Consider the following 15680-nt stretch of genomic DNA (forward strand, 5'->3'; position numbering starts at 1 on the left):
TCATGTTAAACGAGTTGTTTGTAAACTGAGTTCACTTTTGTACATTTTGTGAAGAAACACAAATAAAAAAAATCAGATATCCTCCATTTGATAGTGAAGAAGCACACTTGTAATAAACTGGATATTGCAAGGTATATGGAAACCAGGGCTAATTTATTAACGTTTAAATATTACAAGTGCTTGTTTACTAGTAGTGAAACTCCAGAATATATATTCTATAGTTAGAATAACTGTAATAATTTGAATACCTTTTTGGTAAACATTAGAATAAAATAAAACCACACAGGAAAATTTCAGCAGGTATGCAGGATAGTTAATATAATATATATATATATATATATATATATATATATATATATATATATATTTTTTTTTATTTTTTTTTTTTTTTTTTTTTTTTTTTTACCTGAAAGGTTGAGGTGTGTTGTTACTATTTATTTATTTGCTTCAAAAACGGTTTAGTGTTTCATAACTGTTTTGCTGTTAACATTAAGCTCAAAAGTCTAAAAACTGAAAAAATACACACCACCGTTCAAAGTTTATCCGTTTCTTTTTTTAAGAAATGAACAGACTAGCTACTCTGTTCAGAAAGGATGCATTATAATCAAATTTAAAAATACTGTTATTTTCAACTTTCTGAAAAAAAAATACTGAAAAAAAAATATTTTCCCTTAGAAATATTAAACAGCACAACTGTTTTATACATTGATATTGATCATTTTTTCTACTATTTCAGTACTTCACGTCCTCTTCTGGAGGATCACACGTGACCGTATGTTAGCAACGTTAAGCGTAGGTAATTAGACTGGATAGGTAAGATTACAAGTATCATTGCGCTTGTGTTCGTCTATTATTCAATTCAAACTTTTGGAAAAAAAAAAAACAAAAACAAAAAAAACCTTTGGAACATATAATGTTTTCTACTGCACATAGTAGTTTTTATTTTGTTTGATAGTCGTGAGGAGAGGTTGTTTTGTTGTTTCGGTAACGTCGTGAATCTGGTTGTTGTTGTCCGGACAAATTCTCCAGCTTTTCCTCTCACAAGTCACAACGAGCAATGTCAACGACAAACGGGACCTCTACTTCATCTGACAGGACAGAGGCTGAAACTGAAGACACGGGTGAGCAGAAAAACACAGAGGACAATCAGGTAGAGAACGAATTACATGATGAAGATGAAAAAGAAAGAAGTGAACTCTACAGTCTGCGGGAGAATACTGCGGATTCACAAGTTCACACAGTCACATCACTGTCTGCCATTCCCAAAGAGACCAGAACCAAAACTCACCCTGTGGGAATGATTTGATAAAATAAACCTTTGAATTATCTTTAATTCATTCGTCCACCATGCAAATGTTATGTTTTAGTGTCTTCTAAAAACAATATTTAATGTTTCACAGTGACAAGGAGTCATATAATATGCATGAGAGTTTGCTTTAGGAGCTAACAATACTATACAAGAAACTATAATGATCTTGTGAAGTAAAAATTATATCATTGTCAAAAAGCAAAAACGTATTAATGCTATACCCACTAAACCTCAGTTTACTCACACCTGAATCTAAATCTTTGTCCTTTGCACTTGCAGGTCCTTGATTGGATGAATCCAACTACCTGTTCTCAGCCTGCAGGATGAAGACAGACTTGCCATCTTGTATATTTGTGCTCATGTTGCTGTCATGTATGATCACACGTCAAATTCTCAGCACCTGTTACAAGTAAGAGGCTACGAACTGAGGAAGTAAATGATAATAAAGTAAATGTAACCTAAAGCCTAAGATCTTATTGTAAACATGTTATTTATGTGCTGTTCATGTCTACAGGGCCACTGCAGTACAATCACCTGTTTGTGTGCTAGTGAAGACAGACGCTGGCTTGTGACAGCTGACATGGGCCAAGACAGTCTAGCTATCATATGGGATGCTTATAGGGGTAACCCTGACCTAAATATTGTACATTCCATTAATATCGTTTTTGTAAATCTTGAATATGTTTTCCAAAAACCTGTCAAAGTCACGATGAAACAGAAATAGCAACAAAACTTTTCCCACATATTGTGACATACATCCACGTTAAACAGATTATCAAAAACATCCTGGACTTGGATAGGATTAGATAAATCTGGCATATGTCATGAGAGAGAAGTCTGTTGTTTCACCGTAAAATCAAGTTATGACATTTTGATTAAGAATTATGAGGTCAAAATTAAGTGTTATTCACAATAAGAAATATAACATGCATTTACAAAATAGACAGGGTGAATTTTCATTTCATTCTGATGATCCGATCCATAACACGTTGCAGGATTCCTGTGCGGACATTGTTTGACTGTCATCCAGAGGGTGGAGTTTCTGCCTTGGCACTATCAAAGGATTCAAAATATCTAGTGACTCTTGGAGCTGGAGCAGCACAGGTCTGAAACCTAACGTTTTACGTTATCTATCATATTTTTTTACATACATACACTCACTGTAGATATCCTATGACATCTTAAATGTACCCATGAGGAGCCTTGTGTTCCCAGCATCTATTATATTAAGCGAAATGTGTTTAACAAAGATGATTACATTAAAAAGATCAAATAAAATCACAGAATATTATCACAGGCTACAAATACACTGGTGTATGTACTTTTTCCTGTGCATCAGCGAGTGTGTGTTTGGAACTTGACAGATGAAAGCGAAAGCCCAGAATGTCAAGTTGACCTCAGCCCAAAATATGGTTGCCAGGTATGTTGCAAAATTGTGCGGTGATGTGGTTATTACACAGAGGCAACACAAAGAGGGTTGAAGAACAACAACGTCTTAATTTCACACTTATTGTTTCTTTAGGAATACTGTTTGTCACATCAAATATTAAATAAACTTTTTGTATATAATAATGCATTCTGCCATTTTAGGAAAGGAGACATCTGGAATACTCAGTTCCTGAAATTACTGACCAGGTTGGCAGAAGAATCTTTCATCAGACTGAATTTTTGTGCTGCTGTTGTGATGTTATTCTTCTCTGTCTTTGGCACTGACCTCTTGCAAATCTGTCCCCATTCAGACCTTCAATATGGTGCAAGGTTCCCTGAGCCAGTCCATCTTCTACTACGATGTTGTGCAGGCTTTTACAGCCACCTCTGCTGGGAATATCGTTCTCTGGGACAAGCAGACTGAATATGTCTCTCATCAACCAGTAGAGAGGAAAGCCATAAAACTTGTGCCTCTCCAGAAAGAAGCAATCACTGTACTGATCTTGACTGACAGGTATATATGACACATAGATACAGTATATGGCAAATGAGTGCATTAGGATTTTTTAAATAAATTACAATTTCATTTTCACCTGCTGTGTTACACTTTGGTATCCATTAAATGTTTTTTTCTTTTTTTGTCTGTCTGTCTGTTTTATGCAATTATATTATGTGTATACTGTCAAGTTTTATAGTAACAGGCAATGTGAATGGCCAAATCAAATTCTATGATGGAAATCTCAAACTCATCAACGTGTACAATGAGTTTAGTTTGGATCCCATCAGATCCATCTCCTTTTCCAAAGAAAAGGCCTCCATTAGCGGCCTGGGATATCCAAAAGACTTGCACACTGGATGCCAAGCCATTTGTCATAAGGTGAGGGACTCGGAGAGATCTCAGATTCATTATGATAAATTTGCCATAATAAAATAATGTAAGTCAGGATTATATATATATATGAATTATTCTATATGAAAAAAAAGTTTAAAAACTGTTTTAGAAAGATACTCCCTTTCACTGAATTAGCATTTATTTAAAAGATGTTTTTGAAGAAAGTTCTCATTATTATTTTTTAACACATACCTTAGCAATATGATGCATTTCAAGTCAGATTGAAAAGCTAAAACTGCTAACAAGAGTGCGGTGCTTAGATTGAATTCACCCATCCATGTAAAAGTACATTTAGATATTAAATTTAGTCAGTGAGTATGCTTAAAGGGACAGAATTACAATTCTGCTTATCATTTACTCACCAGAATTCGTCATTCCAAACATGTATGACTTTCTTTTTTTTTCTACTGAACATTAAGGTAGATATTTTGAAGAATGTTGGTAACCAAAACGTTTGACCTCCATTCGTATGGACAGAAACACTCAGACATTCTCAAAATATCTTCTTTTGTGTTCCACAGATGACGGTAATTCATAAAGGTTTGGAACAACATGAGGGGCAGTACATGATTTTAATTTTTTGGAGAACTCTCTCTTTAAATTATGGTATTAACCATACTATTAATTTTCATCTGTTTATACTAATATTTGAAGGCAGGCATATAGTGGCAACATCATTCAATTGCAAACTCTATAATGCAAATAAAATGTTTCTCTCCTTCCATTTACACAGATTTTGTTCTCTCCACAACTCATGCAACTGCAGTAGATGTAAATGCACAGAGAAATGTTCCACAGACCCTTCTGAAGGAACATACAGAACCTCTGGAAGCAGTTGCCTGCCATCCTAAACAGCCACTAATAACTATGGGCAGCCACAGTGGCACCATTAAGATTTGGGATTATGAGTGTAAAGAGGCAATCTGCAGCAGGGTCTTCCGGCCCCACAAACAGATCCTGTGTATTACCTACGATCCACAAGGTGAACTAGAAAACAAGAACTTACTCATATTATTACAATACAGTTCATATATATAAAAATATTTTTAATTTCATGTTGTTTAGGTCACATTGTCTAAGAATTTAAGACTTTTTAGGAGAGTTTAAGAGAGTGTTGCATTTACCACATATTATTATTATTATTATTTTTTTACAGTAGCAAACATTTGTATGAATGATGCAATTACAGATACCATCTGAGTAAGCATTTGTGTGAATGTCATGTTCTAGGTTTATACAGTCGAGGCCAAAAATATTGGCCTCCTTGGTAAATATGATCAAAAAAGGCTGTGAAAATTCATCTGCATTGTTAATCCTTTTGGTCTTCTATTTAAAAAATTCACAAAAATGTATCCTTTCATTGGATAATAAAAATTTAAAACAGAGGGCAAATATCATTATGAAATTAATGTTTTTCTCAAATACTCGTTGGTCACAATTATTGGCCCCCTATAAGTTCTTATGAGTAAAATATCTCTGAAGTATATTCCCATTCATAGTATATTCTTGCGTGGGTTGTGTGGTGGCACGGCTCCAGCGGGGATGAATCTAATGTTTTGAGGAGTATGTGTGGCAGTCAGTCACCGCACCGATGTGGATATTTACTGTACTTCGCAATCACAGATTTTAGCCTACGTCTTGAAATATATGACCCAAATAAGAACTTTCACCAGATATTGTCATCTGAACAAGAAACAAGTCTGCCACAACTGTTCTGACCAACTGAGGAAAAAAGCATTACAATAAATCATGCTACCAATGGTGATTTAATCTGAAGTTAGGTTAGCTCATATCACATCAAACCATTCAAATTATTATTATTGTTATACTTTATTTTCAAATTATCAATGTTAATCAATTTAAACTCCACCCCAAAATGAAAATTTTGTCATTAATCACTTACCCCCATGGTGTTCCAAACCTGTAAAAGCTTTGTTCATCTTTGGAACACAATTTAAGATATTTTGGATGAAAACCAGGAGGCCTGTGCCTGTCCCATAGACTGCCAAGTAAATAACAGTGTCAAGGTCCAGAAAAGTATGAAAGACATCGTCAGAATACTTAATCTGCCATCAGTGGTTCAACCATTATGAAGCGACAAGAATACTTTTTGTAAGCGAAGAAAACAAAAATAACGACTTTATTCAATAATTCCTTTGTCAACAGTCTCTTCTGTGTCTCTCCATATCACCGTATGCTGTGTATGCTCTTCCGTATCAGCCGCGCCACAAGGATGCGCTGTTTTCTTTCAAATCAAAGCTATATAACATTACGGTTGAACCACTGATGGCAGATGGACTATTCTGACGATGCTTTTCATACTTTTCTGGACCTTGATAGTGTTACTTACTTGGCAGTCTATGGGACAGTCACAGGCCTCCCAGTTTCCATCCTAAATATCTTAAATTGTGGTCCAAAGACGAACAAAACTTTTACGGGTTTGGAATAACATGGGGGTAAGTGATTAATGACAAAATTTTAATTTTGGGGTGGAGTATCCCTTTAACAACATCAGCATTACCTATAGTGTGTATTAGCGTGCAGATTTAAATTTCTGCACAGTCTAATCTCTAATTGTCACACCATTCGAATTTCATATTAGAAATTCTTTAACCCAAAAACTAATTATGCGCTTCCTTCAAACTGGTTGTCTTTAAAAACAAATCTTGTGTAATCCCCAGGCTATCTGTAATCAGAAGCACATTTAAAAACTGGAATAAATTTAATTTCATTCACATTGTGTTTCATAAACACAATCCTTTCTGGATTACGAATCCACCATCAAAATGATAAAAATGAGTTATTCTAGCTGCTGTGAGAAAAGGCTATAAACAATTCCTCCAACCTGCAGGTTACCCACACATGCGCTAACCTAGTAGCCGGAACAAATTTACAGACGTGACGTAATGACACAGTTAGCAATGCTCGAATTTCCCCCGCGAAAACCTACCCAAACCACTAAAATCAGAAAACATTATGATAAGCTTACTGTTGTGAAACAGGCTAAAGTAAGGCAATAGTTTTGAAAACTGGCTGGTTATATACTTGATCATTTTTAACCAAAAAAAAGTTACGCACTGCAGCAATATGGGTGTGCTTCTGATCAAAAGGGAAATAATTAGTAACTGTGTTAAGATAAACATGACTAAGATATCTGTTATGACTACGGACAATGGAACAGAAGATTGATCTAAGTACACATTGGCATCCACGTCATCATGTGTAGGTGATGGGTTATTGTTTAGTGTTACAATACTAACTTAAAAGTCAGTGGATTTGCAGGTTTCCTGAAGCTCAAAATAATTAAATAGCTCCCAACCAAAAGGGAAAATATAATCAGATTTTAGGGCTTGGATATTTAAAGTAAAACACACACTGAATAATATATATTACAATTTTAAAAGGCATGCATAGCTAGGGTAAATCCCAATATAAACAGGTAACTAGAAAACTAAAATGGCCTCTCTTTAACAACATTAAATCTTTAACTATTTGGATAGTATTATTATTATTTATTGAATTGGGTTAGGATAACAGATCTGTAAATCAGGAAAGGGTTGAGTGAAGATACAATTTCGTTCCTGGATGAAAGTATGTTTGAAGACTGGATTAGACCATGAATTGATTCAATGAGCACTCATAAAGATGATCACTGGTCGCCACCTACTGGCGTACTGAGTGAGAAAGTAAGGGAATGTTATTTATATTTTAGTTTTATTCATTTATGCTGATATGAACAGTACTGAATTTAATTAAATATTTTTTTCAATCTACTATATTGTTAACCAGTTTTCATAGTTGCTCTGCAGAATTTCCTTTTTTTAATCTCTTGAAAATTCAAAATGAATAAAAAAAAAGCCTTTTTTCAGATTTTGTATATCTGTTCATGATGGTGTGCTTCGGGCCCTCTTATGGTTTCTCCAGTGAAGTAAAAGATGGCCATCCTACCTCATCTAAGGATGACGATCCTAATTCTCGTTACATGGCAGATATAACTACAAGATAAGGGATGTAAAGTTGTTTCAGTTACTCATAAACAAACCATGCATTTGATAATGCATTATCTTCGTACTGATCACTTTGTATCAGCATGACGCCCCATGCCAGTTTTATTGCCTTTACTATGATTAATGATTTAAATCTCCTTTTTTATTCCTGTGTTTTCTCTCTTTTGATGTAGGTTGGCATCAGATTCTTCCTCTGGAGGAAAACCCTCACAATTCTTTTGCAATGATCTGCCACTCAACAGGGCGTGTCTAAACTCTGGCTTGTTCATAGATGGTACAGTAGATATGCTTTTACTGCTGGGAGGACAGGGACTGGCACTGTCTTTTCATGGGAGCTCAGTTTGTCGTAGAAAGTTTGGAGAACATGCATTCCCCCATGCTGAATTCCCACTGGTTTTTGCAGCTGACTATCAACTAAGTCATTAATATATCAAATAGTTGCTCTTTTAATATGAGTAATAAAATATGTGTGTAGTAAAAATAGATGATAATAATGAATTTTAAAAATGGTTTTTAGGATAGTTCGGACACATGATATGAAATTGTAACTATGTACAGCTTATTGTGTTTGCCACCTCACAATTCTGTGGACAAAGAATTAGCTTCTGCTTTTCACTCATTCGAATATACGCAAATCATTAGAGGCATCAGCTGCTCTAGGAAGGAAAGACATGCTGCCCTTCTACAATCTTCTGGAAGGAGGAAGAGATGGACAGCTCTTCAAGGTTTGAGATCTCTGTTCTAATGCTTTCTTTTTTCTCATTGTCCCATATGTAGGTCAAAAATAACTTTTTGTAGCAGTTTTTCAGCATTTACCTCTTTTCATCCTAATTAATTAGTTTGATAATGCCATAGAGAGCAAAATCTGTCTATGATTTGTCCTTTAGCAAATGGAGGAATATTTTTACTACTGTCAAACTACAGAATCAGGACCTTGACACCAGGGAAACACCGGCTTGTGTCCACACGCATAAGACCCCCTAGCTGGAATGGGAGGATGTGGCACCTTCTTAATGAGAGGGGCTTGGCGTCTATCCCACAGAGCAAGGAGATGGTAATGAGCATTGTTGCATCACACACCAGTTGACGTCTACCATACAGATCTGTCATCCGGCGGGAAGTATGTGGACGACCACTACAATCGATTTGTCAACACATGGTGTTCTGTTTTGGTTGAAGCACAGAACTACAAAATGTGTGGACGGGACACCCGATTTGGAGGAGTTCACTTAAGCTGTATGTCAACCACAGAACCTGCCTCCGGCATTTGAAACCATACAGAGAGGCAACTAATAAAACACAATGCCTTCCAGCAAACTTGGAAAGCCACGAAATAGAAGGAGGGCCTCTCAATTCTGGTTGACAAGGGATAATACTGCTAGAGTTACCTGCAGGAAAAAAAGAGGTAAATCATTTTCATGGAGGAGTTTTATCAGCACTTTACATGTGTAGAAACTTGAGCATATGAAGACCCAGACTGGAAAGAATATTATTAATTGAAACTGAGAAAAGCACGAATTGATCTAGAATAGGAAAAAACTACTTGTATTTTTTCATTGCAGGTGGAAACATATGACCGAGGATAAGGGACTTGGCTGAATGCCTGTTGACTCCTTTTAGAATAATTAGTGCAGAGGAGACGGCAATTGTACAGGTATGCAGAAGTCCTGCAAATGGCCACGTGATTCAAGACGTGACAACGTGCTTGTATGATGGCTTACTATACTGCCTGCAATTATGCAGTAGCATCCTCTGACGCTACACATGGGATGCGTTACGGCCTTTTCCAGTCCTTTCAGATGCTCTCTATTGGCGCTTTTTCCACTGCTTGGTACACTCGGCAGGGAGGGTCTCTGGCTCGGTTTTGCATTTTCCGCTGCAGTTTCAGTACCGCTTTAGGGGCAGGATTATTCATGTCATTATAGTTTGCAAACCCACTCTACTGCCAGACGACTCCTTGAAAAACTTTTTCATTTTTATAAAGCTCCGCTCCAGTGAAAAAAAAAAAAAATGTGAACCATACCGGTGGTTCCGTGCTTACCCATGCAGTTGGTAAGAAAAGCGCCATATGAGGAGTCCAAAAGCAAACAGTGCTGATATACACGCACGGTGTACTGAAGTACAACTGAAAAATCAATGCCTTAACCATGATACTGAAATCTCAGTTAGCCAGACAGTCTATTGTTTTTAGAATTACTAAAATAGTTGTGTCCAGGACGCTATTAGACAACAATGTACACTGTGATTTTTTAATCTTAGCTTAAACGGTGTGCTATGAATGAACAGTGCTCATAAAAACAGCTGTTGAGATAGTTGTCTCACTTTAAAAGGAGTCGAGACTTGGACCCTGTAAACATATATTTATTGTGGGTGTGGTTTTGGGTTTCGAGTGATCAGATAAATCGCATGCAAAAAGTCTAACTTGTCTGTTGTAGATGACAACGATGAGCCGCTCGGCATTGTATCAACCACCAAATGAAATCCAATAACCTTCTTAATCAGGGAATGTTGGTTGGCAAAAAAAAAAAAAAATCCTAAGTGAATTTTAAAATGTCCCGTGTTTTAATCTGTCCCGTATGTTTGTTGTCCCACAACTAAATCTTCTATTGAGAGATGCGCTACCCTCTGAAAATCAGCCTGGGACGACTAGGTGTTGAACCAGGAGTATCTTGGGGACTTTTCATGCAGCCACCAATAAACTTCCTCAAGAGACATGGCACCATCCATACAATCTGAACCGTTCTGCAAACTAATAATGCACGCAAATCAAAATATGTTTTGATTTATACGCCTGTCTAGTATACATTATTTTTTCTGTTACTTTAGCTGTTGCTTCGGTGTATTTTTCATATTTGAGTGGTTCATATACTATTTCTGAAACGCAGATAGATATCAAATCACACGGAATAACGTCGTTGTTTGGCAACCGACTGTCGATGTGTCTCGTTTTTTTTCCAGATGCATGTGTAAAACGGGTGTGTGAATGTCGTGGTCATCTTTCGGGGATTTGGTAGTATTTCACTCAACAAATCTGTTAAAATATCGTTTTCGTTGCGCTTTCGTAAACACTAAGGAGCGACGAAACGCGTCCCCCCCAGTGCCGTTCGCTCACTCATGCTTGCAGCGCAATTGGCTTCAGGCGAGGCGCACCAAACCCAGCCTCTCTCTGTGCTGTGTGCATTCGCATTGTGTCTAGAACAGGCAAGCGGGAGCCAGAAAAGAGTATTTACCAACAGACAGTACTGTCGGGCCGGGTCCCGGGCTCGAGCGTATACGCTGGAGCAGGGCGAAAGATGACATCAAGCGGTTTTATGGCTGCCAATTGAAAAAAGTGCTGAAATGGTTTAAAAGAGAGAGCGTCACTGTTCACGACAGAGCACAGGACAGCCTGTGGGGTATGAGATACGACGAGAGAAACACTGAAATGAAAGGAAAGAGAGCGTTTATTATTTTCCACTCCATTTCAAGTCCATGTCACTGTTTTCCTTCTTTTCTGCGTTTCTCCGCGCGGTCTGCTCTTTTTGTCGGCTTTGTAAAAATTAGTCAGGAAAAATGTAGCTCGCATCTTTTCTTCCAGGTAACTTTTATGTGGGGGTTGAACCTAGAATCCATTTCCGTTGGCCGTCCCATGAAGTCTTTGCTGTTTGAGCCTGTAAGTGCCCGGCTGGACGAATAGTAACCGAGCGGGCTGACAGGCGGGAACTAGCGTCCTACACCACCGTAGCCGAGAAAAACGTGCGCCGCTCGAACTGACGTTTTGACTTGTATCTCCTCATCTGAGAGTGACTCGCGTTCTGAGCGACGGCGCGTGAGAAGAGTTTAATCCACGCGCGGGGGTTTTAAATCAGCCGCCTCCACTTTCACACTTATGCATGAATGTCTGAACATGTTGCTGAAACTTTAAATGCATACTTAAAATTAAACTAAATTTTACCACACAAAAAAGTCTTGATATTAACAATAACAACCGCCATCAGTATATTGCCAAACTTATAGAAATTATCCAAAAGGTAAAATGAGAAAAAATGTATTGTTTGGGAACACAGGGTGTGAATGAACGTTTGACTGTCATAATCTTTGGATCATGTAAAATGATTTTTAACATTTAATTACGAAACCTAGTATTGTTCTAACACACATTCAGTCAGTCTCCAACAAAGTACAGTATTGGCAGAACGGATTGCCTTCACTTTAAAATGTGTTATATTGATATCGTCAGCTTGGAATTATAAGGTTCTATCTGCATTCTGATCAGTTCCGAGATATTGAGGCGTTTTTTTTTTTTTTTTTTTTTTTTTTTATATCCATATAGTGACTGTGAACAGTTCTCTTTATACATCAGTCCCCAAGGTAGCTAACAAAACAAATCAACATATGTAAATAAGTTGTCACAGAATAAGAATGTGAAAAACTAAATTTTGACAAAAATGTCAGATAGAACCTTATAATTCCAAGGTGATGATATGTTACCAGATGTGTTGTTTATTTTGGAAATTTTTTTTGCACAATAAATACTTCTGCAGAGATGCCTAATAATTAAATGTGAAATAATTAATCCTTTTTAAACTCTTTCTTTTTGTTATCCTTTTTATTGGTCTTTGAAAATAACAAGACTTGCATCTCCGGGAGAAGAAAATGGGTGGACTGTTGGGACATCGTTCACGCCGAATCTACAAGTGGGTACCAGTGACTGAGACTCCGGGAAGTCAGATGAATGTGAGTGAAACTTTACGCACCAGGAAGTAAACGGTAGTTAATATTATTATTCTGTTGATCCGGATTGCGCCAATAATCATTTTATGGTAGACCATATGAACGCCTAAATATCGAAAGTTCCAACAATTGAGTAAAAACAATACTAAAATAATGATTATTGCAGTCAGGAGGGGAATATTGATCCATATTTGTAGGTTAAAAGATCCAATATAATGTTTTTTTAATATTTGTTATTACTATTGGTTTAAAATTATTAAAGTCATATGGAGCATTGAGGGTGAACTAGGTGCCATAATTCGTCATATATATATATATATATATCTATATGATATATATAAAATAGATCAATGTCAATGGTTTTTTTGGGCTGTTTGGTGCCCAGATCATATAACATTTTAGTAGTAGCATGCATCAGGCACACACACATACCACGACCACACACAAAGCCAATCTCTTATTCTACATCCAATATCTTTTAGAAGTTGTTATTGGTTCTTATTATTCTCCACATGGTTTAATTGCAAAAAAAGTGATTTGCATTTGACAGTGCACTATTTATGTCACACAGAAGAACAAAAACAAGAAGAAGGCAAAGATGACAAATAGGCTCTTGAGGTCACGACCCCTGAGAACAGCTCTTCTCCTGGAATGATGGGATATGCATGGTAATGCTGTATACCTGACAGTTATCAGGCTTCAATCACATCTCAAAATAACCCTCAGACAGTGTATTGTGATATGTTATTTGGCGATTATTGTAAATTATAGTGGTTTTTAAACCAAATTGTGATCTTGTGATTCCTAAACATTTGATCTAAAGGGATTTCTGAAATATTTAAGATACCAGAATGACCTGTAATTTCATGTCAATTATGCATTTATTATTATTAATGAAAAATTTTCAAGCATTTCCAATTTATTTGCACACCCTTTTAATCGTGTTTTTGTTTTCCACATACAGACGATAACAGTAACCAGAGCTCAATTGCAGACTCCTCCCCACTGAAGCAAGAGACCAGCAACAACACTAGTCCTGCACCTGAACCCACGGCAGTTTCTCAGAATGACAGCAATGACTTGAAAAGTGACCAATTTTCTTCCAAGCAGCCTTCATCTGTCAGGATCATAAGAGTGGTTAGTCACTGCAGTGAGGCCTCTAGGAGAGCATTACCTCTTTTCTCTATCTGTCTGTGCTGTTGGATTTTAAGGGGGTCTAATAACACTTCTTTATTTTCAGAACAAACCACTGCTCATCAGAATCTATAACAACCAACAGGACAGCAAGTCACAGGGGGATTCAGAGCACTTTTTAGACTCTTCCAAATCAGCCCAGGTACATGCTTACAGCATCACTTGCATCAAAGTAAAAAATAAACAAAAAAAAATTTATATACCAGCTGTGTTTCTTCTTTATAACCGACTTAATGGTTTCTTTTTGAAGGAACTGGAAGATGGTGCTCCCCCAGCAAAAAAAGAGAAATCGATTCTTCCTCTGAAGAAAGTTAACTATCTTCCCCCAAACTGTCGGCATTTGCGATCCCTGTCTCTTATCCTGAAACACTTCACAACATAGGAGGTTTTCTTCAGTTCTACACTCTCCCCTATAACCAGTATTCACTTTAATCCAGAAAACCTGTCTTGCGGTCCTTTTAGTATAGAGGGCATGTTTGGATCATCGTTGTATGGTAAAGGTAATGAATCAAGTTGTGAGATATTGTACTGATCTTAAAACATCATGCTGCCCTACAATCACTACATGCTATTCTTTTGCTAAGATCAGTTTTGTCAATTGAAACGGCACTGGAACTGCCATAGTTTTTTCCAGATTGGCAATGATATCAACTGCCATTTGCAATTAAAAAAATAATAATAATTTCACTCACCTTTTCTTGTTCACTCAGGAAGGTCAACACACTGTTTTTTTAAATCATGCTGAAAGTAACTGATTTTCTTCTTGTAGTTACTGACTTTCATCCTAAGTAGCTAAATATAAAAATACAATGGGACAACCGTCACAAGTATTGCACAAACTCTCTAACGTCATACCTGTGGAAGACACAATCTTTTGTAGCATAGGCCCTGGACTTGGTTGATACTACGGTTTGTGTTACTAAGGACGAAAGGAATAGTTTTGTTGTTGGGGGGGGGTTATTGTCTTTGTGCTATTCAAACAATTTTACAACACTTTAAATCATCCAAGTTCGGGCGGGGGGGGACTCTGGGCAGGAAAAACAATTATTGGTTTACTGCGCTCTCTCTCCCATCTTTTTATTAAAAACGTGCAAAAGCCCCACCTGTTCATTTTCACCAAACGTAATGCAAAATAGTCAGGTTAACCGGGGCTGGTGGAATGTTCAACGGGGACCAAGCTTTTGAAATGCTTGGTTGACAGGCATTTAACAGCACTACAACCATTCCAATGCTACACAAGGGAGGCTAACACAATAGATAGCATCATCATAATTTACAAATTACTGGTTCCTTTTAGCCTAGAAAGCAACCTGGTGCTGACCAAAACAAAAAAATGTGTCATACGTGGCCCCAAGGAAAAACGCTGACATTGATTAGATTGTAAACACAGGCAGGATATATGGTAGTAGGCACACACTGGGTTGGGCGGAATACTCTATACTCTGGCAAAAGAAAAAGGGGGGGGTGGGGGTCCAGCAGTGCTGGAGTAGGGTAGTCAACTAAGGATATGACTTTCCCTTTCCTCGAAATGGAACATGGTATGTTATGAATTGACAGAGAAAATGGATATTTTCTACGTATTAACGTTAGGTTTTTGCTTAACAGTATGTATTTTGCCGACAGTTTTTTTTGCTTTCAAAAAAAAATATTGCCTTATGTCGGATTCAAATCTTGTTAAAACTTTAGCACAAATGTATTTCATTGGACTGACAAACAATATAGTTTTTTTTTTTCCTCTTTCTCCCCGCCAGAAGCTATACTCAGCACCACTTTCTTGTACAGAAGTATGGAAAAAAAGTTGATATCTAACACTATTTTATATCCACATGTAGTTTATTGGTTGAAGTTCTTCGAAATTAAAAGTGAAAAAACAAAAAATAAAAAGAAAAAAAACAAAAAACAAAAAATAAAAAGATGGTTTAAAATTTTGTTGTTAAACCATTCAAACGCGGAATTGTGCAATGATAGCGAAGATGACCATTGCAAGCTGATGTCCTGAGACATTGTAGACAAAATTTTACACTACACAGGACACGATATATACACAAACAGGCTCACTAGCCTATACCACAGCTTTCACTTAGTGTTGTTAGAAGAAAAACTAACTACTGGCCCACAGCTAATACCTGTTAAGATG

The 15680-nt window shown here is 36.9% G+C and overlaps 1 protein-coding gene, 1 long non-coding RNA gene and 1 pseudogene across 2 annotated transcripts; all 3 read left to right on the top strand.

The window, feature by feature from the left end:
* Positions 1 to 1057: 1057 nt before the first annotated feature.
* On the top strand, positions 1058 to 7635 carry LOC109055895 (cilia- and flagella-associated protein 251-like). Its single transcript, XM_042757397.1, has 12 exons — positions 1058 to 1150; positions 1605 to 1718; positions 1824 to 1932; positions 2141 to 2159; positions 2305 to 2413; positions 2649 to 2729; positions 2900 to 2944; positions 3049 to 3251; positions 3425 to 3614; positions 4151 to 4235; positions 4363 to 4611; positions 7499 to 7635. Exons 1-12 carry the CDS (start codon positions 1058 to 1060, stop codon positions 7633 to 7635), a joined length of 1434 nt encoding a protein of 477 aa, XP_042613331.1.
* A 310-nt stretch (positions 7636 to 7945) lies between these two features.
* Positions 7946 to 8623, top strand: LOC122145154. Its single transcript, XR_006160151.1, has 3 exons — positions 7946 to 7982; positions 8279 to 8361; positions 8561 to 8623. It is a non-coding gene; the product is annotated as an uncharacterized LOC122145154 (long non-coding RNA).
* Positions 8624 to 12271: 3648 nt separating this feature from the next.
* Positions 12272 to 13858, top strand: LOC109055882 (annotated as a pseudogene).
* The last annotated feature ends 1822 nt before the right edge of the window (positions 13859 to 15680 follow it).

The sequence above is a fragment of the Cyprinus carpio genome, chromosome A5 (genome assembly GCF_018340385.1).
Source record: "Cyprinus carpio isolate SPL01 chromosome A5, ASM1834038v1, whole genome shotgun sequence".
Classification (NCBI taxonomy): domain Eukaryota; kingdom Metazoa; phylum Chordata; class Actinopteri; order Cypriniformes; family Cyprinidae; genus Cyprinus; species Cyprinus carpio.

Excerpts from the sequence above, each read along its gene's own strand:
- LOC109055895 (XM_042757397.1), top strand. The coding sequence starts at position 1,058 with ATGTCAACGACAAACGGGACCTCTACTTCATCTGACAGGACAGAGGCT. Across the intron at positions 3,615-4,150 it reads GCCAAGCCATTTGTCATAAG|ATGACGGTAATTCATAAAGG; the intron begins GTGAGGGACTCG and ends TGTGTTCCACAG. Across the intron at positions 4,612-7,498 it reads TATTACCTACGATCCACAAG|ATTTTGTATATCTGTTCATG; the intron begins GTGAACTAGAAA and ends GCCTTTTTTCAG.